General features: G+C 39.5%; 1 protein-coding gene across 2 annotated transcripts in view; it reads left to right on the forward strand.

The window, feature by feature from the left end:
- The window catches only part of LOC146556968 (polyprenol dehydrogenase), a 58,583-nt gene extending 45,384 nt beyond the window's left edge, over positions 1-13,199 (forward strand). For both annotated transcript variants that reach the window (XM_085248465.1, XM_085248464.1), the window contains exons 4-7: positions 1,492-1,593; positions 3,145-3,352; positions 4,216-4,423; positions 7,467-13,199. In XM_085248465.1, the coding sequence (XP_085104591.1) occupies positions 1,492-1,593; positions 3,145-3,352; positions 4,216-4,423; positions 7,467-7,646 (698 nt within the window). In that variant the 3' untranslated portion in view covers positions 7,647-13,199. The remainder of the gene's footprint in view (positions 1-1,491; positions 1,594-3,144; positions 3,353-4,215; positions 4,424-7,466) is intronic.
- Positions 13,200-27,457: the final 14,258 nt, after the last annotated feature.

Below are 27,457 nucleotides of genomic sequence, written 5' to 3' on the forward strand. Positions count from 1 at the left end.
ATTTGCTGCTGAAGATTAGAAGTGAGTCAGCAGTCGTGTCTGCAGTGGGAAGGTCATTCTACAAATGTAGAGTCTGTAAAAAAGAAGAAAGTTTATTTATTTTTTTTGTTTTTGCACCATTAAATGAAGCAGAAGCACCACAAAAACTGGGAAAGACAACATAAAACTGTTCCCGATAAACAAGAGAAGTGACCACTAGGGGTCATTTCTATATTACCCACCATTAAAAAGGTATTACTATACAGAGATTTTGCACTATTTAATACATTGCATGACAGTCATATATGCCTCATTATGATATCTGTTCAAGTGCAGAATAAAAAGCAGTAGAACTTTTAATCAGGGCAGTTAAATGGCTTGTTTAGCCTGAAGAGCTTCTTGAATGCATATTTGATGAACATTTTCATGGTACTGTGCAGATCAAAACAGCTCATTTGGCATTTTGATGTTGATGGTGGTGGAAAATGTTGTCTAATATATTTCAAATTCTCCTGCATAGTGCTCACTTGGGTTGAGACCTGTGGGCTTTCAAAGCCATATCATACATTTGACATTTTTTTCGTAATCAACACGTTCAATGACCTTTAATACCCCGTGGAATATATTGTCATCCTGGGAAAAAATGATCCTTCTCCCATCAGAATAGAAGGCTTCAGCATGGGAGAAAGGTGATCAGTCAGAACAGATTTGTATTGATTTCCCTCTAAAGGACAAGTGGACCTAAACTGTGCAAGCAAAATACCCCTCACAGCATAGCAGAGCCACAAGATGCTCTCATTGGAGGGGCTCTTGTTCCTTTAATTTGTCACCAGTCTGTTACTATTTTACAATAAACCCTGCCGCACCTTGGGTATCTCAGTGGTTTAGTTAAGGTGTGATGTCACAGGTTTGTTACCTGGCTGGCCATTTAATAAGGGATGCTGAGGTAACTTTGTGTTTGGAGCCACAGAGCTTTGACCGTGGAAAAAGTAGGTCTCGTTGATCAACCCCCAAACAGAATGACATATCCCTTTTTGATGAACAGATTTGAGAATTTTATTATTATTTTATTACTTAAAATTTTATATATTCCAGGAAAGCTCGGTTTGTCAAGCTTTTTTAAATCAGTGTTTCTGTGAGCGTGCAGACACTTGAGCTTACTAAAGCCAGCAGTCCCCCTTCATGTTTTGATGAGAGAAGCTGATCTCTTACCTGTGTCTTATCACATATTAGATCTGATATAACAATGTGCTGAGCTTTGATGGAGTTCTGGTGGGAGTATTAGGTTTGTTAATGTGATAGAGCAATGGAAGTGCTGTTAGTGTTGCAGTGTAGGAATCCACCAAGCCCGCTGGAGAAGATGATTAATACACTCTTTGATGTCTTACCGGCAAAGTGTCGTGGAGGATTAATCCATTTATAATGGCTCTGATGTGTGTGTGTGTGTGTGTGTGTGTGTGTGTGTGTGTGTGTGTGTGTGTGTGTGTGTGTGTGTGTGTGTGTCCATTGCAGTGGAGTTTAAGAAACTGGACTTGGCTTCATTGCAGTCTGTACGTCAGTTCGCCCAGAGCTTCAGAGAACGGGACCTGCCGCTAAATATTTTGGTCAATAATGGTGAGTCTTTGTGTTCTGTCCTTGTGTTATATGAGCGTGCAGCCGGACTCTGCACAAAGTTTATCAAATATTTATTGAGAGAAGTAGAAAGCCTCTGCGCAGCTGTGTAATTTCAATGCAGTCGCCTGGCTGAATTTAAAGGGAGTTTGAGAATTAAACACAGATCCAGTCACACTGTGAAATGTTCTGCACGCGTCCTTGGATACTGTATACAGTGGGGCAAAAAAGTATTTAGTCAGCCACCGATTGTGTAAGTTCCCCCACCTAAAATGATGACAGAGGTCAGTAATTTGCACCAGAGGTACACTTCAACTGTGAGAGACAGAATGTGAAAAAAAAATCCATGAATCCACATGGTAGGATTTGTAAAGAATTTATTCGTAAATCAGGGTGGAAAATAAGTATTTGGTCAATAAGAAAAATACAACTCAATACTTTGTAACATAACCTTTGTTGGCAATAACAGAGGTCAAACGTTTACTATAGGTCTTTACCAGGTTTGTACACACAGTAGCTGGTATTTTGGCCCATTCCTCCATGCAGATCTTCTCGAGAGCAGTGATGTTTTGGGGCTGTCGCCGAGCAACACGGACTTTCAACTCCCGCCACAGATTTTCTATGGGGTTGAGGTCTGGAGACTGGCTAGGCCACTCCAGGACTTTCAAATGCTTCTTACGGAGCCACTCCTTTGTTGCCCGGGCGGTGTGTTTTGGATCATTGTCATGTTGGAAGACCCAGCCTCGTTTCATCTTCAAAGTTCTCACTGATGGAAGGAGGTTTTGGCTCAAAATCTCACGATACATGGCCCCATTCATTCTGTCCTTAACACGGATCAGTCGTCCTGTCCCCTTGGCAGAAAAACAGCCCCATAGCATGATGTTTCCACCCCCATGCTTCACAGTAGGTATGGTGTTCTTGGGATGCAACTCCTCCAAACACGACGAGTTGAGTTTATACCAAAAAGTTCTACTTTGGTTTCATCTGACCACATGACATTCTCCCAATCCTCTGCTGTATCATCCATGTGCTCTCTGGCAAACTTCAGACGGGCCTGGACATGCACTGGCTTCAGCAGCGGAACACGTCTGGCACTGCGGGATTTGATTCCCTGCCGTTGTAGTGTGTTACTGATGGTGACCTTTGTTACTTTGGTCCCAGCTCTCTGCAGGTCATTCACCAGGTCCCCCCGTGTGGTTCTGGGATCTTTGCTCACTGTTCTCATGATCATTTTGACCCCACGGGATGAGATCTTGAGTGGAGCCCCAGATCGAGGGAGATTATCAGTGGTCTTGTATGTCTTCCATTTTCTGATGATTGCTCCCACAGTTGATTTTTTTCACACCAAGCTGCTTGCCTATTGTTGCCTATCAGAAATTACTGACTGATGTATGGGTTTCACTTTAACCTTTGCGTTTTTTGTGTTTTATCTCTATTACTTTTTTATGTAAAATGTTAAATTAGTCTTGTAGCATTTGAATTAAATTCACATTTGAAATACTAAAATGCATTTTTTTGTGTATCAAATATTTGTGTGTGGATGTGTGTGTCAAGCGGGTGTTATGCTGGTTCCTGAGGGGCGTACGGAGGATGGATTTGAGCAGCACTTCGGTGTGAACTACCTGGGACACTTCCTTTTGACCTGGCTACTCCTGGATACACTGAAGGATTCTGGGAAATCGGGTCATGTCTCTCGTGTGGTCAACGTCTCATCCTCAGCTCACTGCATCGGACAGATCAGACTAAATGACCTGAATAGCCGGTAGGTACACACAAACACAAATGTCCAAAGACATGCATCTGATGCACACAATACCTGAAGTTAATAACAAATAATAAACTAATAAATAGTTAAAATGATATATAGACTTTAAAAATGCTTGCTTCAGATGCAAACTGAGTCATTTCATGTAATTGCTATTGTCACAGTGGTCATTAATTTTTCACTTTAGTGTTTGGTGGTTATCAGCCATTTACTATTGAGCCACAAACATATTTAATGATGTGTGACATTCACATTAAGCGCTTTATTAAAAAAGATAAAGTCAACCCTTCGATATTCTTTAAGAAGAGCGGTTCACATCCTTGTGTATTGTGCTCACCTGCCTTCTTTATGCTGAGATCAGTATTACACATCTCAGTTTGGCACAAGTGGACAACTGTTGGTTCCAGTTGGCTCAGTATCGCTCCAGCTCTCAACACTGCTGTCAAGATGTATTAACAGCCTGAATATCGTCATCATGTCGTTACATAGATATATTGGTGTTTAATATCCAAGGTCTTAAACTCAAATGCTGATTTAACTCAGTACAGACTTCTTTTAGTCCAAAAGCCTAGCATAACATTTATAATACCCTTGTTAAGTTTCGGGGACATTATAAATATATTATGTTATTTAAATAATAATTTTAAGCTTCTATCATACTACACACATTATATAGTTGAGGACAGAATTATTAATATTTTATTAATTAATTCCTTTTTTTTTTTTTGAGGAATTTAGTTTGTTAGCAAAGTGAATTAATATAATTTAATCAGATTTTTGGAAAAGCTGTGTTAAAAGTTTCTTACTTTTTCATAGGGAGGATAATAATTGACATTCTTTCTTGCTCTCTCTGTATTCAGCCAATCTTACTCCTCACATGCTGCTTACTGTCAGAGCAAGCTGGCCCAGGTGTTATTCAGTTTCCACCTCCACCAAGAGATGCAGAGTGGAGGTTTCCAAGTGAGTTCGTGTGCCGTGGATCCCGGCATGGTGGATACCGCACTCTACCGCCACCTCTGGACACCCCTCCATCTGGCACAAAGTGTCATCGCTCGCCTGCTCTTCAGGGTAAAACACGGCTCTGCATTTTCTGTTGTGTCCCAACTGTAATATTCACCTTGTAGAGAAGTAGCGCACAATGTACGGTTCAGATCAAATATAGTTGACATGTGCTTAAAGTAAATGCATTTTATACTGTTCACACTGTATCACAGAATGATCGCAGTAATTGAGCTTCAAATTATTTTATTGTTAGAAGAATAGCTTGTAACAACAACATAGCAACCCTGGATAATTTAAGTGTTTCCTCAACTCTTGAGTTGCAGTTTATTCTGCGTTGTGAGGTTTTGGAACTGGAAATCTCTAAAAGTTAAAACTGTTAGATGTGAACCTACAAACTTGACTGTGGGCACTCTACAGATTGTATTATGAGATGAAACAGACACACACACACACACACACAGTCCATCCACCCTGCTGAAAATGGAAGTGCTACTAAAACTCCAGCCCCTTCACTTTGTGTTACATTTTAAAGCCTTCTTTGCATAACTTAAAGCACTGACCCCAGGCTGCTGTTAATGTCCCTGAGATTTAATGGAAGAAGATGTGTGTGCATGTTTGAGCCCCAAGCCACAGTTGTCACATTTGCCTGTGAGCACAACCTTTGGAATAGTTTTGCCCCACATACAGTATGCAAACTTATTATCATGTGAAATAGTCCATGTAATTATTAACTAACACACACACATTTATTTTGCCTTTTACAACACCTTTTTATTTTAAACTCGGGGATTAAAGTTGGATTTTGCCCTAAGATTGGGTGTAATGGTGCCACATCGGGAAAATACGTAGAAGCAGGTTGTTAAATGAAGAGCACAGAGTGATTCTGACTTTAATCTCAGAATTCTGATTTTCTTTTCAGAATTCTGGTAGATAGACTATTAACGAATACTTGGCATATTCACAAAAAATTCTGTTGTATATTTAAGAATGAAGATAGAGTTTGCAAATACTGACTTTTGAGTTCATTAGAATTGTGCAAAGTCTGTTTTTGCATTTTATACTGTATTTCCATCTTTCAGTAAATTGCTGTTCCTATTTCCCATATTGAAAGTCAATGAACCTAGTACAATTTCTGAGAGTGCGGCACAATCAATATCCAGAGGAAGTAATAATAGCAACAAAAATGCAGCATCCATGAGAGTAAAGCAGTGAAGTGGTGAACAACAAAGCAATAGATGAGCTAGTATGAGAAGGTTCAGGTTCCTTTATTGATGCCCTTAGGTAGATTTCTTTTGCAGTTAAAAGAGCAGGCAACCCATCAACCAGACATCAAACACAGACACTGGCTACATATACAGAGGGAAAGAGAGCATTCTCCAGGCTTCAATAAAACCACAGCTTCAAACCCCCAAACTAATAAATACTATAAAAAGGCCAAAAAAATTTAATAAATTAATGAATACATTCAAATTAAGTGCACAATTTGCAATAGCTTTTCAGCTTTTTCCCTCTGGAAAAGATGAAAATCCCGCAGGGGATGGGAATCATCATTTAAGAGCTGGCCATCCTCTGCAACTGCCTGGTATACATCAACTCTAGGCTAAGCTGCAATTTACCAATCAGCTGCCCTGACCAGTTTACAGTTTGACTCAGTTTGTTCCTGTCCTTCAAAGACAGGTCACCATGACACCAAGGAAAAAGATAAAACTGACTCAATAAAAGATTTTAAAAAAATATTGTCATAATGGTCTTATCAATATGAAAGGAGGACCTTGATGACCCTTTTTCAAGATTCGAGGTTCAAGAAGTTTATTGTCATGTACACTGCAAAACACAATTGGTTACACAGAGTAATGAAATTCTTACTTTGCAGGTTCCCTTCACACAACTAAAAAGACTAAAAACCAACTTAAAAGAAAGTAATAATAAGTAAGTAAAATAGTGCTTGTAGATGTGGTGTAATCAGAATTTAAAGTGCAAGTAGTTGCAACACTGTCACAGTGATAATATATACAGAATATGCAATATTACAGTGTATATGTAAAGATACGTACAAAAATTGCAAATTTACAGGTTAATATAAATGTACATATATATAAGTGTTTTGGACACTGCTTCACAGTTTGTGTGAAAATTCAAGCTTGAATCAATAATAGTCCCCAGATATTTGCAGGGACACATTCCTTGGTTTGACCCTTAATGTTTGTGGAATCAGATATGCTGGAATTTTTCCTGAAATCCGCAATTATTTTCTGGGTTTTCAATATGTTGAGCTGGAGATAACAATTTTTACACCACCTGAAAAAGGGCTCAATAGCATGTTTATGGCTGGTTTTCCTTTCCGTGTATGTAAAAGACTGACAATGACCGTGTCATCTGCATACTTTAAAATGGCCCTACCATCAAGCATCCAACTGCCGTGGAAACCGTTGCCCCTCCCCAATCACAGAAAGAGTTGGGTGTTTTGTTGTTGCTGTTGTCTTTCTGTACTAAAACTCCTACGTGGATGGAGAGACTTTTTAACTACAGACAGCAAAATGAATTATGAAGAACACGTTTTGCTTGCCAATACCCCCCCCCCCCCCCTCCTTTTTTGTACTTAAAAATTCAGCCCTTCAAGCAAAATGATAATTCACTTAGAAGAACAATTAAAATTGATGTTTGAAATTATTGCACAGTAGTACAGCATACACACATCACAGACAGCACTCACGTACTGTTATACACGAGTATGCAAGTGTGCTGTTAAAGCTTTCAGGTTGTGATCCTCTCTCTGCTCAGAAACCTGCTGCTGGTCTCACTGCTGACACTGAGATCATTGTTAAAATGCATCAACACCAGCGCTCTCAAGCATACGCTCATCCATGAAAACACACACACACACACACACACATGCTCTTACCCTGAGCCTTCCTTTCAGTGATGCTAACACACAGTGACATTAGCCCTACTCTTTCATCCGTGTCCACACACACACTTAGGCACATTTTTTTGTCTACGTGAAGATAGGTTGTTGTTGATCTTGTCTTCCATTCCAGTTCTTTTCTTTATATATTTTATATGCAGGAGCTCTTTAAATTTTTAATTGTGTTTATGTGTTTGTCCCTAGACTCCTGAAGAGGGCGCTACCACTGTGCTCTCTGCTGCTCTGTCACCTGCTCTGGAGGGAGATTGTGGAGGAGGTTACTGGGCCAATGGGTGCAGGGAGATGACAACACCGCTGACCTTTGATCTCCAGCTGCAAGTGAGCCTATGGGAAATCAGCCTCCAGTTGCTGAACCTCCACTAGCATGAGACAAGGATGACCAACAGGACTAAACCCATTTGACAACATCAGATAAAAAAGACCCTATATTCAGGGCGGCCAGCCATTCTCTCCTCCCTTTTTCATACTTCACATCAGGGCGTTGCTAGTAATTTGTTACAAGTGTCATAATCCAGTGCTGGACTGTGATTGGTTGTTTAGAGAGCAAAGATCTCTTTCTTTTAGCGTTTTTTTTTTTTAGTTTTATTTTTTATTTTCTTTTTTCCAGACCTGCCAAAGAAGGGCTACAGGGGATGGAAGATGCTTTTTTTGCTTTTCACTGTGAGCAAGCAAACATATTTGCACACACACACAACCACACTCTAGGGTTGTAGCTATATGTCATTTTGCTGTCATGGATAGCAGAGAGTTGCTGTTGGCGCCATCTAGTCAGATATCAGTTAATGGCACCCACCAATGATATGATGAGTTTGATTCCCTGATCGCGTATCAGAGAATCAGTCATCTGCTATGATACAAACCTTACTTTGATTTTTCAATTAGTCCGGCCCACAATAACTAAATTCCTCTTGGAAGCTTTTTCACATCAACAAAAAATTCCAGTAAAATAATCCAAAAGCTTAATTTTGGCAACAAAATAACATATTGGTCAAACCCTAGCATACGCGCACATACGGTACACACACATTTACACACTACGACAATGATCTGATCTGATCCTGCCTTGCTGTGGCAAGGGAATGTGATGTCATCAGTTTGCGTTGACACATCACTGCGATTTCTCAGATCGTATTGCCATCCGGCCTCTTTTACTGGGAGCACTTTGTTTTTATTGGTTACTATTGAATCATGTTAACTGCTGGTTGTAGTTGCATGAGTAGATGTTTTTACAGACGTGAATTTAGCTGAAAAGCTAAGAATCCATCATCGTCTCCTCTTTCCTCTCTCCGGCGCGCAGTAACCCAATAAAAGATGTTCCTTTTGACTGCTAGGGGGATTTGGGAAGAGTTTTAAAAAAGGGAGATATTTCAGATAACAGTAAGCCTAAATTTGGAATGATTCCCCTTCGACCCAAGAGTGATGAAACGTTTGGTTGAGTTGCTGTGAATTTTTATGCTGTTATTTCTAAAGCGGAATTTCCAGCTGTTTCTGGTTGTCTGCTCAAAAAAAATGAGAAAAAAAAAGGTTTGGGAACCGACCTCAAATTCATTTTGTCACCGTTTTCCTTTGTGATCTGTGCTAATCGCTTTTTTCTGTGTCTGTGATACGTGTGCATGTATTATGCACACAAGCTAAGAATTAACTCATGTATAGACCCAATTCATGCTGATGGATAGCACAACAATGGCTAACCCCGGAGGAACTGCAACGAGAAGGAATGCGAGAGAGGGGAAAGCACATTTTTTCAGCATTCAAACTGTGATTGGTTCCTCATTGCTGCTGCTACTGCCTCTTCCTCATTTGGCGCCGCTCCCAGTGCATTGTGGGATTGAGATTTCCCAGTAGTGAGAATCAAACTCCATCTGCTGAGCTGACACACACACACAGACACTCACTCAGAAACATTGGAAGCAGTACATCCAGGCATAGGCTTATCCAAACAAGCGCACAGCAAATAAACACGTCTGTCTGTGATGCAGGAACATGCTCACACACTCTTACACACATACAAAGACACACTTAATGCCATCTCCACTGTGATTAACATGTTTTAGCTGTGGGGATGAAAAGTGTTATCTCAAATTAATTAAGTTTTGGCTAAAATCCTTAACCACAAGTCATCGCTGTAGTGTATGTGTACGTTGTTGCTTTGAATAAAGCCAGTTCGCATCCAGCATTCATTATGATCTGCCGCATGTGAAGCGATAGTATCACTGTGGTAGCTAATTCAGCCAGTGGCACAGTGTCAGACATGAAGAATAGGAACAAAGTGTAATGGAAGAAAATGCATAAAGGAAAAAGGCATCAGCTTTAAGGCACTCATTGCTTAAATGGTTAAATTTAATGTGATTCTCACTGTTTTGTCAAGCAGTTTAAGTATTTGTCTCAATTCAGAGACGAAAAAATCATCCTTCAGAGAATTTGTAGGACAGACTGACCCGCTGCCGCCACCGCTAAATCAGACGACAGTCTAAATTTACAAGGGGAAAAAATAAAGGCGTATTTGCCCCATCCTTGTCATCTTATAAAGTCATTTTTGGTTTATGTTATTCATAAGTGTGTTGGGCTTTTTGGTTCATGTGATATATCTACCAATGATGTGTCAACCCAAATATCTGCCTAATATCTTATGAATATTTGAATATATGAGTTGACAAAGATTGCAAAAATGCGCAGGAACCTGCACTTTGAAGGGAGGCATTATGCTAAAAAACCCTCTTTAAGATTCCCAGGACTTTGCGAGGATTCACAATCTCGTGGCAGTCGGCCCTATGAGCATCACAAATACTGACGGTATAATACTGAAGCCGTTACATTTGGAATTTATTAGTTTTGACTGATACATTTGGCTGAGATGAGGAAGCCATCTGTATTCATCTGGCTTCCAGGTATTCAGTATCTATTATTATCCGGTGCCAAGTCAAATACGCTGAATTGTGGGAGAAAAATTTTGAGGGGATGAAAAAATGACAGAAAAAATAAAAGGAACGCCTCCCGGTCGTAGTTATTATAACTATCAGGGTGTGACACGGACTCTGATATGATGTGAAGGCACCATAACTCCAAGACAACTCATCAAAGTTTACATCCCATAAGAGAGGCTTATTCTGATTAGAAATTAAAATATAATTTTAAAGCAAACATCAAAGGTTTTTTTTTTCTAGATTAGCAATTGTGTGTGAGCTGACTCTAAATACCAGCAATATTGCTCAGTCTTTTGAGTGTTGTATTGTTTTTCAGGCTGCTTGAAAACAGTTTATTGCCTCAGTGCTTCCTTTGTTTGACTGTGTGGTTGCCCTTGGCCACTGTAAGGTACTGATTAAATAACAAACAGCCAAACCTAGTGCATATCTATACATCTATATATCTCTCTACATATAGATATATAAATATAAAATGCACATGCTTCCGTTCACACAAATAAAAACACCAGCCTATCCACTCAGTGGCGCTTATTGAAAGAATTCAAGGCTACAATATGACATACATCCTGTCAAAGAGCTACCGTGTTTTTCTCAGCTGCTACAGTAGATGTATTTTAGCTGGAAAGGGCGAGTGGGGGAATGTCACAGACTCTCCCTTCTATCTGAGCACAAGGTTTTCCAAAGACGAAAGGAGGAAACGCGCACGGATCTGTCTCAGTGTGCTTATCGTGTCGATGTGCAGAAGTGACTGCTAAATTATCACTGATTTACCCGGTTATATACGGTATTTAGCGTCCTCCTGAAGCATTCTACACAGACACGACAACACGGTGAACTTTCTGAACTCGATTTGCAAATATAGAAAAAGAACAACAGCTCCAGTAACTGTCTGTGATATTATCTGTGTGTTATTTACTCGTATATGATCGTTTCAAAGCGTTGGAGGAGACCAGTGAAGACATTTGTAGATTAAAAATAGCCATTCCTCTGAACAACCTGGGATCACATTTATATTAAATGTTCCAGTCCCAAGTTCTGCAAAATCTTAAATGTGTATATTTGCACTGGTGTGAAAAAGTGTTTTTTCCCTTGCTGATTTCCAATGTTTTTGTATGTTTGTCACACTTAAATGTTTTAGATAATCAAACAAATTTAAATATTAGACAAAGTTAACACAAGTAAACACAAAATGCAGTTTCCTAATGAAATTGTTTTATTATTAAAGGGAAAAAATTCCAAACCTACATGGCCCTGTGTGAAAAAGTGATTGCCCCCTAAACATAATAACCCTTAGCAGCAGCAATCTACAGTCAAACGTTTGCGATAACTGGTAATGAGTATTTTACGCTGTGGAGGAATTTTGATGAATCTTTGCAGAACATTTGTTGTTCAAGCACAAACTGCTTTTTTAAGGTCAGGCCGCAGCATCTCAATCGGATTCAGTCAGGGCTTTGACTGGGCCACAATGAAGTTTTCATTTTGTCTTTCTTAAGCTATTCAGAGGTGGAGCTGGTGTGTTTTGGATCATTGTCCTGCTGCAGAACCCAAGTTTATGTTCCTTTTCCTCAGGAGTGGTTTTCGTCTTGGAACTCTATGCAGACCCAGTCTCTTTCTTATGGTGGAGTCATGACCACTGACTTTAACTGAGGCAAGTGAGGTCTGCAGTTCTTTGGTTCTTGTTCCGGGTTCTTTTGTGACCTCCTGGATGGGGTAACTGTGGTAGGCTGGCCACTCCTGGGAAATCCACCCCAGTTCCAGGTTTTCTCCAGGTGTGGATAATGGCTCTCACCATTTGTCAGACAGGTTCTATCTAAGGGGTTTCTTGATTCACCAGGTCTGGCAGTAAATAAGCCTTAGTCTAGCAGTGAAACTACACTCAACTTTGTAAAACGTGGTTAATTACAGCTAAATCGTGATCTAACAAGGTGGGGCAATCACTTTTTCACACAGGACCATGTAGGTTTGGATTTTTTCCCCCTTAATAATATTAATAATAAACACCTTCATTTAGAAACTACATTTTGTGTTTACTTGTATCATCTTGGGGGGGCAGGGATAGCTCAGTAGGTAGATTGGTGGCCCCATGATCGGAAGATTGAGGATTCGAATCCACTGAACGGCTATCCTGAGCAAGGTACTGTCCCTACACGCTGCTTCCCGAGCGCCCAATGCCTGCCCACTGCTTCACTGAGTGAACGGGTTAAATGCAGAGAGGAATTTCCCCATGGAGATCAATAAAGTATACATTATTATTATTATTATCTTGGTCTAATATTTCATTTTGTTTGATGATCTGAAACATTTAAGTGTGATGAACATACCAAAAAATCAGAAAGCAGGCACTCCACTGTATATTCAGTGATATAAAGATGTAAACGGGGGGTAAAACCAGATGAACTGAGTCCTTACTCTGGTACTATTCCAGTTAAAAGAAGCCACATTCTAGTGTCGTTTAACCTTTATTGCATACACCCCTAAACTGTTTTCTCCTTTGTTGTGAGAGCGACCTTTCAATTGAGCCCCTGGAGGCTGCAAATCGAAGACATTTCCCACCTCAAATCCATTGTAAACATTCAGTGCACCTGGGCCCCCTGAGTTTTTATTGAAATGTGTGGAATGTTTTATTTTTATCATTATTTCGTTGTTGTTGATCTTATTGCTTTTGCTGTGCCTAAAAAAGAAATCTCCCTCACCGATGTGTTAACTGTGAATTTTTTCATGTAGAAATTAACTCGTAGAACTTGTGATACCGTCTTGTCCTGTGCATTGATACGATTTCTCTCTCTCTGGAGTGATTGGAGTGGAGGTGAAGAATGTTTGTGTATGAATGACTGTGCGTGCGTGCGTGTCTCTAGATAAGGGTGTTGATGTCTATGATCTTTTTTTTTCTTCTTTTTTTTGGGGTTTTTTTGGTCAATTATTGTGACATTCCAGCAGCAGCCGTCACCTTTTCTATTATCCAAAGCCTCTCAATAAACATATCATTGTGCCATTTGCTCTCCATCCTTCTTCCCAGCGTGTGAGTGAGAAACCGTCAGTCTGATGTTGCTCGACATGAGACAGCGAGCCTCGAGCACTGTCTGAACTTTTGAGACATTCTCAGATCCATCAGTGAAACGTACACACACACACACACACGGTCATTTTTCCATTACAATAGAGGACCTTACATTCACTTAAATTGTTTTTCTTCAGTCTTACAGTGCCTGCCTGATCTTAACTTTAATCTCACATTTACCCTAAAATTGAATGATTTTTAGAGCCTCACAGTATAAATAGGTTTTTTGCAACCACAGTGAAAACAATGCAAGTTCTCACGTTTATTTCTTCCTGTTACCTACTAGTAAGCAGTAGTAATGCAATGACTCTTATATAGCATTCATTTGGCACATTACTATCCAAAGCGACCTAAAGTTACAGTCTTTGTGATTTCAGAGTGGCTTTCTGCTTCATGCCTTGTGCCCTCTATTCTAAACTATGGTAAAAATTCAGATGAAGAGCAACATGTGATTTTACACATTATTTACAGTATTTAACAGCAAAGCCAAAAATCAGATGCAGTGTCTGGAAATTAAGTACAGCCTATGATTCAGTAGACACAGAACCACTTTAAGCTGCACTTTATCAGTCTCTTACAACACCGTTGAGGCATTTTCGCCCACTCTTCTTTACAATGTTGTTTCAACTCGTAGAGGTCTGCAAGCATTTTCTTCAGGGTCACCACAGCATTTCATTGGGGTCGAGGTCTGGACTTTGGACTATTGCAACACTGGGAGCTCCTCCTTCCTTCCAGTCTTTTTCTAATTTTACTGCCATGAAGTTTAACATTTAACATCCAATCTGAGGCCGGTACAGTCTGAGATGTAGCTCATGGGCTTTTTATTCTCTTTTTTTCTTTTCCTTTTTTTGTAGTTTCTCTGAGCATTTCATGGTCAGAGTTTAGAGTGAATATGCTGAAATGTCCACTCCTGGCAAGATAGGCAGCTGTCTTGAATGCCTTCCACTTGTGAATAATCTTTCACACAGGAGGATGATGGATTTCAAATTGTTTAGAAATGGCTTCATAACCTTTCCCAGATTGGACAGCAACAATTGACCACTGCTGAAGTCTTCCCCTCTACGGCATTGTGTGAATGCACACACTATGGATGCAGCAACAGTCTACTTTAGTGTGCAACCTGCTTCTTGCTCAGAACTTTGAAAACAACAATTTATGCCTGTTTGTTGTTGTTGTTGTTGTTGTTGTTTGTTTGTTTGTAGGAGAACCTGCATCTGTTATTTTTTAATACACACAGGTTGTTTTCAGATGCTTCTGTGGAGAATTGGCCTCCTTTGAAATTTTTCTAATTAAATTAATGAAAGTACAAACAATGTTACAGAAATATTAACTAGAGACAGCCTCAGTTCACCTTTAGTTTGCCAATAATAAAACAAAGTCAGTGACGTGCTGTTATTCGTCGTGGTAAAAAACTGAGGGGTTCAAAGAGAATATATACTTCAGTGCACACAGCAGACTGGAGACCTTCAGACAACATAAACCTCTTCTGAAGTTTTTCTGTGAAGAACTGCAATTTAGGCTTTCATCATCACGCCACTTCATAGCTGAATGCTCTGGTACGATCAGTACTTTGCAACCTGCAATCTGTGAGTCAAGCTAACCTCAGCAGCTCCTTGGTTATTTGTGGTTATTTGTGGGTTATGATAAACTTATACCTTTTAATATGAACCCTGCAAAAACTATTTCAAATTAATTAGTTAATTAATAACTTTTTTGAGGAAATCAAACGCACCCACAAAACCATGAGGAAAAGTCAAGAATCCCTCTTACCACTGATCCTGCCTAAATATATTCATATATTGTAAACCCAGTAAAAGTGTGACATCTGTCTGCGTGCGCATGTGACAATAGACTTTCAATTAGAGGAGGCACTGAAGAGCAGGTGTTTTCTTGCCTTAAAGAAAAGTAAGAAGAATCAAAGGTAAATCAAACCCCCAGCACGTTTGACGGCGCATCTGAATGGCAGGAGAGGAGAGTTACATCATGTAGATGTCTATTTCTTAGAATTACTATCTGACACAGCTCTCTGTACTACCAGCACACATATAGCATGTCTGCGCTTAATTGAGTGCTGTCTGAGTTCACTCGAGCAGAAAACGGAAAGAAAGAGTAACCTAAAATGGCAAAATGGCCATCCTCATTTATGTCAAGGTAATTGGCGCTCATACTGGAGAGATTATGGTTTCTAACAATGAGTATAATCCACAGCATCATAAACACGCTTAATAGCTTCATATTGAACCACTGAGTGTCAGCGCTCCCAGCATAAAAGTCTTTATGGAATAACTAATGAGCTCATTGCATGCAAATGCTTAACTTAGTAAGTGTCTAATAAGTATTCATTTATGTGATTACCTCCAAATAACTGAGAAGACACTATTGCTCATATTCAGGTCGGAACAGGTTGGCACACTTTGTTTGTGCAGACGCCTCAGATTCCTCAAATATCTCTGGGAGCACAGTCATAGGTTTTGCTCTGAGTCCACAAAACACGTGTAGGCTGGCCTGGTGAACTCCCATGCCTCCTCAGTCATCTGGGAGACTGTGAAAACCTTGCCCACTGTTCCATGGCCAAGATGGAGCCTGCATATTTCTCCTGTATCTGAAGTCCAACTGTCAGCCAGAGCCTCCTTTTCAACAACCTTTCCTGTAAGGCCAAAAAGTGCGATGCTTGTGTTATAATTCGCGCCCACTCTGATCTCCTTATTGAAAAGAGAACACATTTTTACTTGAGGTGTTAGTATTGGTAAAAAGTATTGGTTAGCCAAGTCAATCAGACTTTTTTTGCACACTCAAGGAGCTGCTGTCTGTTAGCCATTAGAGGGGGAAAAAATGCAAGTTCAAAGCACTGCAATATAAGCTTCATTTTTCTTATATACACAAAATATTCTGGCAGTCCACCCCATAGCTGTCAATATATTCAGTTCTAAACCTACATTGCCCTTCACAGAAACATTCCAGTAGCATGGCTAAAAAAAAATCACTACAACTCAAGGACACTAAACATAAACCTGCTGGAACTGGTGATAAAAAAGAATAAAAGCTTACTGTTGTGAGTAAAGAGTAGGCTACTTTATTTCAGGAAATAAAATGTGAATTTGTTTCTGAAAGGTACAGAATCACCATATTATCTTCATGCAATACAGAGTTTTTTGTTATGACCCACTGCCTCTGAAACAGATTAGCTTTGAATGTGTTGCCATGCCTTGACAGATGCATTTGAGGGAAAGACGACATATTCACTCTTTTCCGCATTTATTTTTTAAAGATGCAACCCACCGAGCCTCTAATCACAAGTGCATCCCAAACCTGTTCACAAGTTTTGCTCAAAATCTTTTGAAGGACTTTTTCTTCCATCTCTGAGGTCAGCGTGCTGAACAGATGTGTCCAACAGATGTCCGTCTGTCGATGGACTCATAAATTTTCTTTCTGATTTGAAGGGAAAAGAGAATGACATTTCTTTGGATAACACACAAAGTATTGAATGAATCTAAAACCAAAATGTTTATTGAGTCAGGAGTCAAGATGAAGTATTTATCATTTATTCATAACTTTAACATTTTTCCCTTTTTCAATTAGACAGCGAAAACAAATGAAATCTGCAGATAAAGGGAACCTGTTAGTTACAGATGTCTAATTTGCCTCTAAAATGTTCCAAAACGATGAAGAATTCATTACCCGACAGTGTTGGGCAAAACACTATCTGCAGTCTCACCTATTAGCAGTATCTAAGTGTAAGATTACGACAGTCATTAATCTTCCAGGCAGCAGTGGCTTATGGGAAGGGCCTGACAACCTGGGGCTAAGTGATACATGGACCTTGTCAAGACTCCTGATGGAGGGATGAATGAGAAGACAAAGACTTACACATGCCCACTACACCTGACCAATACGGTCTGTGATAGGTGATAATTGGTATGTCAGCCCTAACAGTACCCTGACTATTTAGGAGCACATGATAGTATTTACAATGTAAACTAAAGAAACACCACTTCATGCAGTGATGCATCCTCTAATAACCATCTTTTCTGTGCACCAGTTTGTGGTTTCTTTTTCAGAGTTACATTAAAACTGCATTTATCACCTTACTGTACAGCAGGGCTCCCTTTGCTCAGTTTTTCATAGTGTGAAGCTGCTTTGTTTCCACGTATCTCATTTAATCTATTTTTAATTACAAACCATCCTGGACTCACTAATTGTGCAGTCAGACTGATTTAGTTTGGACTCTGGTGTGTGACTGCCCCCTGGTATGAGGCCAGTAGAGATCATTACAATACTTCAAAGAAAACCTAGTTTTTACATCAGTGATATTTCAGTGTAAAATGATTTCCTACCATGCGTACATTTGATCTTCATCTCAGATTGTATGACATATTTGGGCCTAGATAAAATGTTACATTAGTTGCACTTTAACTAGAAAGTAATGACATAAATATATGTATTAAGGTGCCATTCTGAATTCTGCATCTGCGTGTTGTAGCTTCAGTTCTTGTATCTGATTCTTATGACAATATACTCCCAGCAAATAAATGTCTATTGTATATTTTTAAAAGAGAAAATATGAATTCATGCCTGCTGAAAACAAAAGAATCTTTAAACTTATATGAGTTTAAATGTGCGTTCAAGAAAAAGTAATCCCTTATTTTGAATGACATTTTATAACACTTCGGCAAGCTATGTATGACAGTCATGGAGCTGTGCCGCTGTCATGTATGGCAATGATTGGTGGTGATTTTAATATATGGTATTTTATTCTCTCCATATCTACTGTCATTTCCTCTTGTGTAAACTGCTCATTTAGCTACAGTTCTCGCTTCCTGTTTTATTTTGGTACTTTCTTAGTTTCGCGTCCTCTTCCTGTTTCATTGTCCTTGATTATTTTCACCTGCATCTTGTTACACTGCTGTGTCCTATTCCTGATTACCCTTATATGTGTAAATAGTGATGTCTTCTCTACAGTCTTGGCTTCAGTGTCAGCTGTGTCATACATACATAACAGTCTATGTGCGCTTTGTGAGCTATAGCAACTATACCTGCCTAATCTATGTTTCCAGCACTTTCTCAAATGTAAATGTCCTCTTTTCTTTTTGTTTAGTTCCTGCTCAATACTAATTTAAATCTTGCTGCTTTTCAAGATTATTGTCTTATAGAGCTGAAGCTTTTATTTATATCTAACTGACCCATCATAAAAGTTTTCAGCAGTTAGAGTTCACAGTGTATTTTCTTCAGGAACATTCATGTCACTTCTTTTTTAACACTCAAGTTGTTGTAAAAAAGAAAAGCGAACAGAGGGTGGAACTACAAAGTGAGATTAATGGCTTAAAGTTAGAGATTTTTGTGAAATCTGTGCTTTGAAAATATTGGCTAAATCGCCATGGTAACTTATGCAAAACACACAACCTGGTCAATAACAGGTTATGTTTAGAGTTTTGATTTAGAATCTATGGGAAGAGCCACATTTTCATTCTTTTATTTACAGCCTATTTTAACTGTGATGTTGATTCTGTGCTATAGGTATTTATATATTTATATGAATTTATATGTGTAAACTGTGTATCACATTAACACTTGAATGTGTATGTATTCAGTTGGTGATGCAGAAAATGTACAAATATTTTCATACCTGCCCTTATCTGTAGTTAAGTCTCTTTTACAGCAGCTGCTAGTGCAGCAGCTTTTATTTTTCACTTTGAGCTGCGACAAACTGGTTTCCACAGCTCCGTTATATGCGACTGTAACAAGTTTAAATGTAACCAGTTTCAGAGCTCTAATATGTAGCCATCACATTAGAAATAACAGCAGCTCTGAGACATGAAATGTTTATCGTACTGCTCTATGTGCTAAATCCTGACATTAACAATTTTCTGCTGTATTAATCTCTTGCCTGCATATATTTTTATGTTAGTTTGTTGCCATTTTATCATCATCATAATGTGATCATTTCTCTAGTAGGAAGCGCTCATGGATTTGTTCAAAAACCTGCAAAGGTTTTGTTGAACTTTGTAGTGTACCCCTCAGGACAGCACACACTGAGGGTAACTCAACAAATGCTAGAACAAAAGACGCGGGGAGGATGCCGTATATACAGACACAGAAGGCTGATTAGGGATACAGCTGGAGGAATAAGACACAGGTGCTCACAATCTGAACCATCAGGGGAAGACAGACAGGAAGCGAGACCCAAAGCGAGACCCTAGAGAAACCATCTGTCAAAGTAAAACAGGAAACAAGCCTAAAGACATATAACTAAAAAAGGATAAAAAGATCTCCACTAATCATGAACAAAGAGACAAGGGAACACCAGAGGACAAAGGCATAAACATGCGACAGAGTAATGAGCAAAAAGGGATTAAACTTGGGAAAAAACATGGAGCTCAAAATAGAAACTGAAGCTGACAGACAAAAGATTCAAAACCAGACATGAGAACAGAGCAAAAATTAGAGCTCAACTCTGAGCTCAAAACAGGAATGAAGCACTTCAGACCTTCAAACTGTGCAATAATAAAACTCCAACAGAAACACAGACTCGTATAAAAATCCAAGAAGCTGTGAAGCAACAGTTCATCCTCCAAGGTGAGACTTCTGATGTGTCTTGAAGGCATCTCTCTAAAAGAAAACAAAAAAATCAAAAACAAATAAAGCAGCTCACCTAAAGAAAAAAAAAAAAGACAACAAACTCGCCTTCAGGCTCACACACTAAACAAGCCCAGTGACCTGAAAAACACCAAAACAAATCTTTCATTCGGTTACGAAAAACTGCTAAGTGGGTACAGTTCTCCCTACAATTTCCCATATTCCATCTATTTTTCCCTCTACCAATAAGCCAACCACTGTGTAAAACCAATTATTCTGCTGGAAAATGGGCATCGCTTACCTTTTTCCCTTTTCCAGATGTGTAAATAAGACTTGAGGTTAAATATTTATTGAGGAGGCTACCGTGATCTTGATTTGGTGGATGATGTTTTGTTGTGTTTTGTTTTTTAATGTGTGTGTCTTTTACTATCTCTGAAAAAACATGTAGAACTTAGACATACTCAGGCACTCAGAGATGTAGTGTAGCAGAGGATGGGATTTGCTGTCTAAAAATGGCCAAAGAGGAGGAGGAGGAGGGGTTGAAGATGAGGTGTAAGTGAGAAAATACGAGGAAATGTAGAGAGCGAAAGAGCGATATTTTTCATTCCGAGCTGACATGGAAAGAAGTGTGAGGAGAAAAAGGCCGGTCGTGAGCAATAATTAGGTCCAAAACGAAAATAAAACAAAAAGAAAAATGTCTGGACACAAAATCAAGCATCGCGGGAGAGGCAGAGAAACAGAAAATAAGCTGTCATTGTCTAAATAAGATTTATATATTTGTAGGACAACAGCAATGAAGCAATAACTCAGATCGTTTATTTAAGCCTGAATAAAAGGGAATGTCCATTTTTCTTGTTGTGTGAGGGCTCTTCAAGTACACACACTCATGCACACAAAGTCTGGCCCGTCTGAAAAGCGGATGGCACAACAATCTCCGGGGCACAATTCTTCACTCCACCCACTCATCTCCACTGAGAGGATGGAAAGAGGAAAAAAAAAGAAGGGGTAAAACTGGAATGTGGGAGGCCAGAGAGGTAAATAAATAAATAAATAAATAAATAAATAAAAGGAGAAAGAGGAAGAGAAATGCCCAGAGAGTAAGCAGAGGCATGCAGGGTAAGAAAACAGCAGGCGAGACAAGGAGAGGAAATGAGGAGAGGAAAGGAGAGGGAGAGGGAGCAGAGGGGAGGACGGGGAGGAGGATGACACAGCGGAGAGAAGAGAAAGAGGAGTGCATGTTTGCGTCACATCTGCAGTGGAGGAGAACTGCCTGACAGTCATCAGACGCCTGCTGAATGACAATCTCCCCTCCTCTCTCAGGTGGCTGGCTTATCCTTCCTTCCATTTTTTCTTTGTTTCTTTTTTGGGAGCAAAACACCTAAAAAAAACCCAAAAACCCCAGAAACACCCCACTTGTCCTACAATGTCCTTGAAATGGGAAGCACTGCGGTGGCTGATGTCACACATGGTAGGCCATATTTCCTAATAACAGCTGTGCTCCTTGAGGTTGTATGCGTAGCCTGAAGTCACGTCATCACAGTTGATAAACTATTAGTGGAATCGGTGCTCGGTGCGAAACGTGAATTGAACACAGTCGAGGTCCACCTGGTGTGATTTGCGGGCATCAGCTGTCTGAGCGAACAGGTTACGGATACATTAAAGGCAGTGTGACTAAATTTGTAAAAACTTGCCTTGTTGTTTGACATAAACTGCAACAGTTGCATGTAGTATTTCCAGTATTTGTACAGTCTAGATTAACACTGGATCTAGGTTGGCCTGTGATGACTTCATCAACAGCAGGAAAAAGAAAGAAAGACCTTGTGTAACCTTTTTCCTTTTACTTTTGTTTAAACTCAAAAGCTGAGAAATGGTTGCAGTGATGTGGCTGAAATGAACCAGAGTTCCCATTTAAGGATGTTACTGTTGCTTTCTTTGTCAGTTACAGGTGAGCAGTCAGTAAGCATCCATGACAGCCCTGAACTTCTATAGGCATTAGATACAGGAGATGTAAGAATTGCGGAAGAGGATTTGGGCCAGTGGGGTCTTTTGGAAAATTTTCTCAGAAGAAAGTCTGAATTTGGAATTTTTTAAATCAGAATCCTGAAAATGCAATTCCTAATGATCACAGCCACCCCTACCAGCACTTTTAATCCTCTTCTGTAATGAACAGTGCAGGTAACTGCCTGAAGGACTGACAACAAATTTGTGGGAGCAATGCATCTTATCTTAGCTCCTGCACCCTATAGACACCACCCTTCACCCTAAACATGAGGCTCGGGGGACAGAATTAGGGGCAGACTGCTGGAACTGCACTTTTTTTTTTTCTTATATTAAACTATCACAGGGATTAAATGTGTAGTTAAACTTCCCTGGGCTAAAATGCAGACTCGATTCTCATGACATGCCTGAAAACAGCTAAAGATGGGAGAATTAGGCAAAGTCCATACTTTACTTTTTGTTTCTAGGCTACATTTAAATGAGAGTTGGCCCATCTTATTTCCAGAGGTGGCATTAATGCATCTGTGTCATCATTTTGAAAGTTGTGAAAAAGAATGACTTAGAGTTTATTTGCAAAAGTAGGACCATTAGCAGTAACAGGTAGAAATCCAACAAGTGTCTGTGAACTAACTCATAAATGAATCATTGCTACAAAGGTTTCACACTATCCTCTGCTGCCATTCACACCGCTCTCTCAGCCATGCAGATCCCACTGAGATCATTAAGGCTACAGCGGGTTGTCTGCTATCTGTATGTTCGTGTTGAAATCACTAGGGGCTTTTTCCAGTCCTGTCGCTTTAACGAGACAGGTAGAACAGCAACTAATTTCATCTACCAGTATCACAGGGGACCGATGAGCCAAACCCCACAGATGGTGCTTCCAAGCAGCCACTTCCTCACGTAGTTACAGTACAGAAAAAGAAGCTTTTCACCATCTGATTGAATGGATTTTACCCTACTTTGCGCCTCAATCCTCTTTAAGTGCATCTTGAGTGTATTTACACTTTTTCCAAGCTCTGGATGAGACTTTTGAGTCTTTCAGACACCAGGTGCTCTAAAAGGTTCTCTCCAGCTTTGCACAGCGCCTAAGAGGCCCACACATGGAGTCGTTAGCTAGTGCTCTGTCCAAGCAGGCACATGGCAGCTTTTCACTGATACAAAGAAAGAGAGGCCTGCTCTCACATTAATAAAACACATCTAGGCATATTATTGCAATTTAAAAGACATAAATGGAGATAAGGAGATGAAAAAATCACAGGTTTTAGGAAATGTGATAGCAGTTGTGGTTGTGCCACCTGTTTTCAATCTTTCACCAAACAGTCTCTTTCACAGTAAAACAACAGCCTTCTGTAGATGAATAGATTCCAGAGAAAAGAGATAAATAAACATGAGCTATCATTAGCCTGCTAAGAAACAGTAGCTAAGTATAACTTACCGGTTTAAATAGAGCTTCGTTTCGAGGAGCTCAACCTAAGCTATATTTGCCTGTTGCAAACAGACCATCTCTTCATTTTGTGTAACCTTTCATCTGTGCAGGCTGTTGTGCAGTGGTGGACAGGACTCAGTATCTGAGAAGTGTTTCTGCGCAGTGTTATTCTTCTGTTTTCCTACCCTGCTAAATGAAATCCTTTAAAACAATTCCTTTCCTGCTTATCTATGATGGATTTTTGACAGAGCAATTTTCTTGTAAGTTATTGCCCGCCAGTTATTTATCGCAACAAAAACACCACTTTTCACTTTATAGCTTATCGCTTTATAAATTGTTTTGTAGTAAAGCACCGTAAGGCCCTGGACTTGAACATGTCACAAAAAACATGATCAAAATTTCAGTTCATTGATCCGTGTGTCCTGGTGCAGAAAATTCAGAAGGAAAAATAAGTACTGTGCTATTAAAACCAAAGTTGTATAAATGTCACCTCTGAGATTTTCACATCCTTGAGATGTCACACCAAAGTTTGTTAGTGTGTGAGTGAAAATGCATGAGAGTGAAGACTTTACGCAGGAGACTTTACTGATTAGACCCCATCCTGAAATTAATTAACAACCTGTGAAGACAACAGATGACTGTTTTCCTCTGTTGGTGCAGCACCTAGCCGCTGATGGTGGTTGGAGGACTTCAGAGACTTCCTTCAAGTTGCCAGTGTAAATATGATGAAAGCTGGTCTGTAGGGTACAGACAGCTACACCATATCAATATAGTGAAAAAGTACTTGCCACCTTTCTTTTGCACATTTGTTCCACTTGATGTTTCCGATCATCAAAGAAACAAAGATAATAAAGGTAACTGAAAAACATGATTTTTAAATGATGATTTCATTTATTATCTACATGGCTCTGTGTAAAAAATGATTTTCAAAAGAATTGCAGGCCTCGCTTTGGGTGGCTGTAGCTCTGGAGATAGATCAGGTCAGTGGAAAATCACTATATAAGAACCAGTCCATTTACTATTAACTTGTCTCAGTTAAGGTCACTTTTTCATGATACGACAATAAGAGACTGAACAAAAAGCTCAAGAACAAAACCACTGGTAACCAAAAAGAAGATGGACTCAAAAAAAGCCAAAACAAAATAAAGGTTTTGGAGTGACCTATTCAAAACTCAGACTTAATTTCAATTGATTAGCTTTGGTGTGACCTTAAACAAGCTGTTCGCGCTCAAAACCCCCTCCAGTGGGGCTGAATTAAAACAATTTAGCAAAGAGGAGTGATGTGAAAGCCTCATTGGCAGTTATCACAAATGCTTTATTGTAGTTCTTGCTGCTAAGGGCGGCTCAACCAGTTATTAGCTTTAGAGGGCAATTACTCTTTTGGTTGGTAGCTTTTTTCCTTTAATAAATCATTTGAAAACAGCATTTATCATTTACTCTGGTTATCTTTGTTTTATATTAACATTTGTTTGATCTGAAAACAATTAGGTATCGAAAAATCATCAAATATGCAAAAAAAACTAAGAAATCATGTAGAGGGCTAATATCTTTTTGCAGCACTTTATATTGTAGTTACTGAAACACAGACACTAAAATATACAACTGTAAGTAAATTCTTTCTGAAGTTGTAAAAGACAAAATTTGTCTGATTTCCCCTTCCATCTTATCTCTGTTTGCATCTCTGAGCCACTTTCATCTCAGACTTGGGCAATAAGCAAATATCAATTTTTGTGTCAAACTGATCCAACTTTCATGTTGAGGATCATTTCTGGTGATGAGAAATTACCAGCTACTAGCTATTGGCTACAAGCAAACAGAAGTTTTTAGAGGAAGGGTCCATAATGTACAAAATCCAAGGCGGTACCTCAGGTCGGGAGCAACACGTGGTTATGCATGTTCATCTGTCAAACCAGAGTTCTGCTGTGTTGGAGCAAATTGCTATTATAAAGGAAAACATAAGACCTATAAGCCAATAAGGCACATCAGACCTTGCACAGCAATTTGTGGTTTTGCTTGTGGCCTGCAGTATTATAATTTTCAGCACTGCTTCACTGTACAGTATATCTGGAAATATTCCTAGGCTGTCAAGAAATATAAAACCAACTCCAGCGGTCTCATTAAGAAACTACAAGCATGCACTGTAGGGTTCATACAGACAACTCACACAAACCATTTTGTACACATGAATATTTTCATAATTATCATCTCTCACAGTCTAGTCAGCGGCAATTCTCTATAGTCCAAGGGCAAAATTTCACAGGGGCTCCCTCCAACCAATGTCATCACCATTATGTCAGAAATAATCTAACACAAACAGAAATACTGTGCTCTCAACTCGGTCAAGTCACGGCCAGCAGAGCTGGACTCACTCAAGTAATGTTAAACTTCAGAGTATACAAAAGAAGTAAAGTGATGTCCGTTGTGTCACCACATTTAAAACCAGAGCAGCAGCAATTTAGCATTTAGCATTATATTTAATCATTGTTATCGGCTCCATTCACCACTGTGTTGCTTTGTTTCCTCCTCTTCTTTTTTTCTTCTTCCTTTTTTTAACTCCCATTGCTCCCATATATTTTCACTGAGTGGCTTTCATTGTTATCATTAAGCGTATTTAAACAGAATCATTATAGCCACTTGCAATGGGAGTGTGTAGAATCAGATGTGACTCTTTGGCTAGGTCAGGTCTCTCCTTGTGTCATTGCAAATTTTGCACATTGTCACTGCTTCAGTTTAAATTCTATCAGCCCTCCGGGGCCACACACTGACTTGGGATCACAGGCAGTTGTCTGCCCTACCTGGTAGCATGCTCCTCTGCACACAACAGGAAATAATGCACTTCTTATGGTTTCTCACCGTACTGAAAATACTCCATTTGGTTTAGCCCAGGGAGAAGGCTGAGTGAAGTGTGCCCAAGGCAGGAGAAACTGCACCCACTCACTCGTGGTGTATCCACAGGACAGTTACCTCTGCTATTCTTACATCGTTCCTAGGATCCAGCAGGTTTGGTGACTGATCAGATAGATTTGCATATCTTGTGTTGTCGTGCAGCTCTGTCGGGTTAAGCTTAAAAAGTTCAGCCCTTGTTTTATCTCCCGCATAAAGGAAGTGCAGATTTGACCGGACACTTCTTTAAATTGCGTGTATGGTGTGAATGTTTGTGTAGGAGTGTGTGCTTTAGTACCTTAACAACATGCAGATCTCCAGCTTTCACTCCCCACGTCTTTCCTTTTTAACTTATACAGAACTTTAAGAAGAGAAGATTATACAGAAATTGAGGAGATTAAGAAAAAGAGGGGCAATCCTCTTTTCTTTAATCTTAAAATGAGAGGAGATCATCGGTAGATGGAAAGGAGAGAGGTAACGGCTCTGGATGAAAGGAAGAAGGAGAAGTACCACCTATTAAGAAGCCATTTGGTTTAGGTGGGGAGAGCTGCGGTGTCCTTGGCCTTTAGGTCGATATAGCCATTAGATTATAGTGACACACATACACACGCACCCACGCACACAATCAAGGCTGTCTCGGGACCTAACAGCATGGGCGTGTGTCTGTGTGGGCAGTGTTCAGGAGACAAATGAGTGACACTGCATGAACACGCAGTGTGCTGGAGAGACAATTTGTCATCGTGTGAACACAAGCTCTACCTCTGACAGTGACCCCATCTCCACCCCCACACCAGGACTTTAGAGCCAGTACAGTATGGTTACATTAAAGCTGTATGCTTTTATGCCATTTTATCTTTAGCTGTATGCCTGTGAAGTGTGAAAACATTTGATTGACTGTCCCAGTTCTTTTTTTATCTTTCATGTGTCTCTCACTGGTGCCAAAGTAGTATCCTTATACGTGACTGGAAAAAATGCCACAAGAGAAGAAATGAACAGAAATTAAAATATATATATATATTTTCAAATTAAATCTACTTTAACAATTTAACAAAAAATATATGAATATTTCACAAGACTAGCAACAGCTGGATGACAGGAAAGCAGTTTGTTAGCACCAGGAGAGTAGCCATGATATGATATATGACATGGGAAAACCACATTAGCTCTCACAGTCAGAATTGCATGGTTAAATTAGTTTTCCACCTTGATAATGTGCTGGGATCTTTCACGTCATTGTATCTAAATAGATTGAATAGCTTGGCAAGCTGTTCATCCATACATCATTCCTTTCTTGCATGGAAAAAAAAATCAA

Source organism: Mchenga conophoros, linkage group LG16 (assembly GCF_057382185.1).
Source record: "Mchenga conophoros isolate Kocher_MC1m ecotype Shallow Benthic linkage group LG16, M_conophoros_male_GT1.1, whole genome shotgun sequence".
Lineage (NCBI taxonomy): Eukaryota > Metazoa > Chordata > Actinopteri > Cichliformes > Cichlidae > Mchenga > Mchenga conophoros.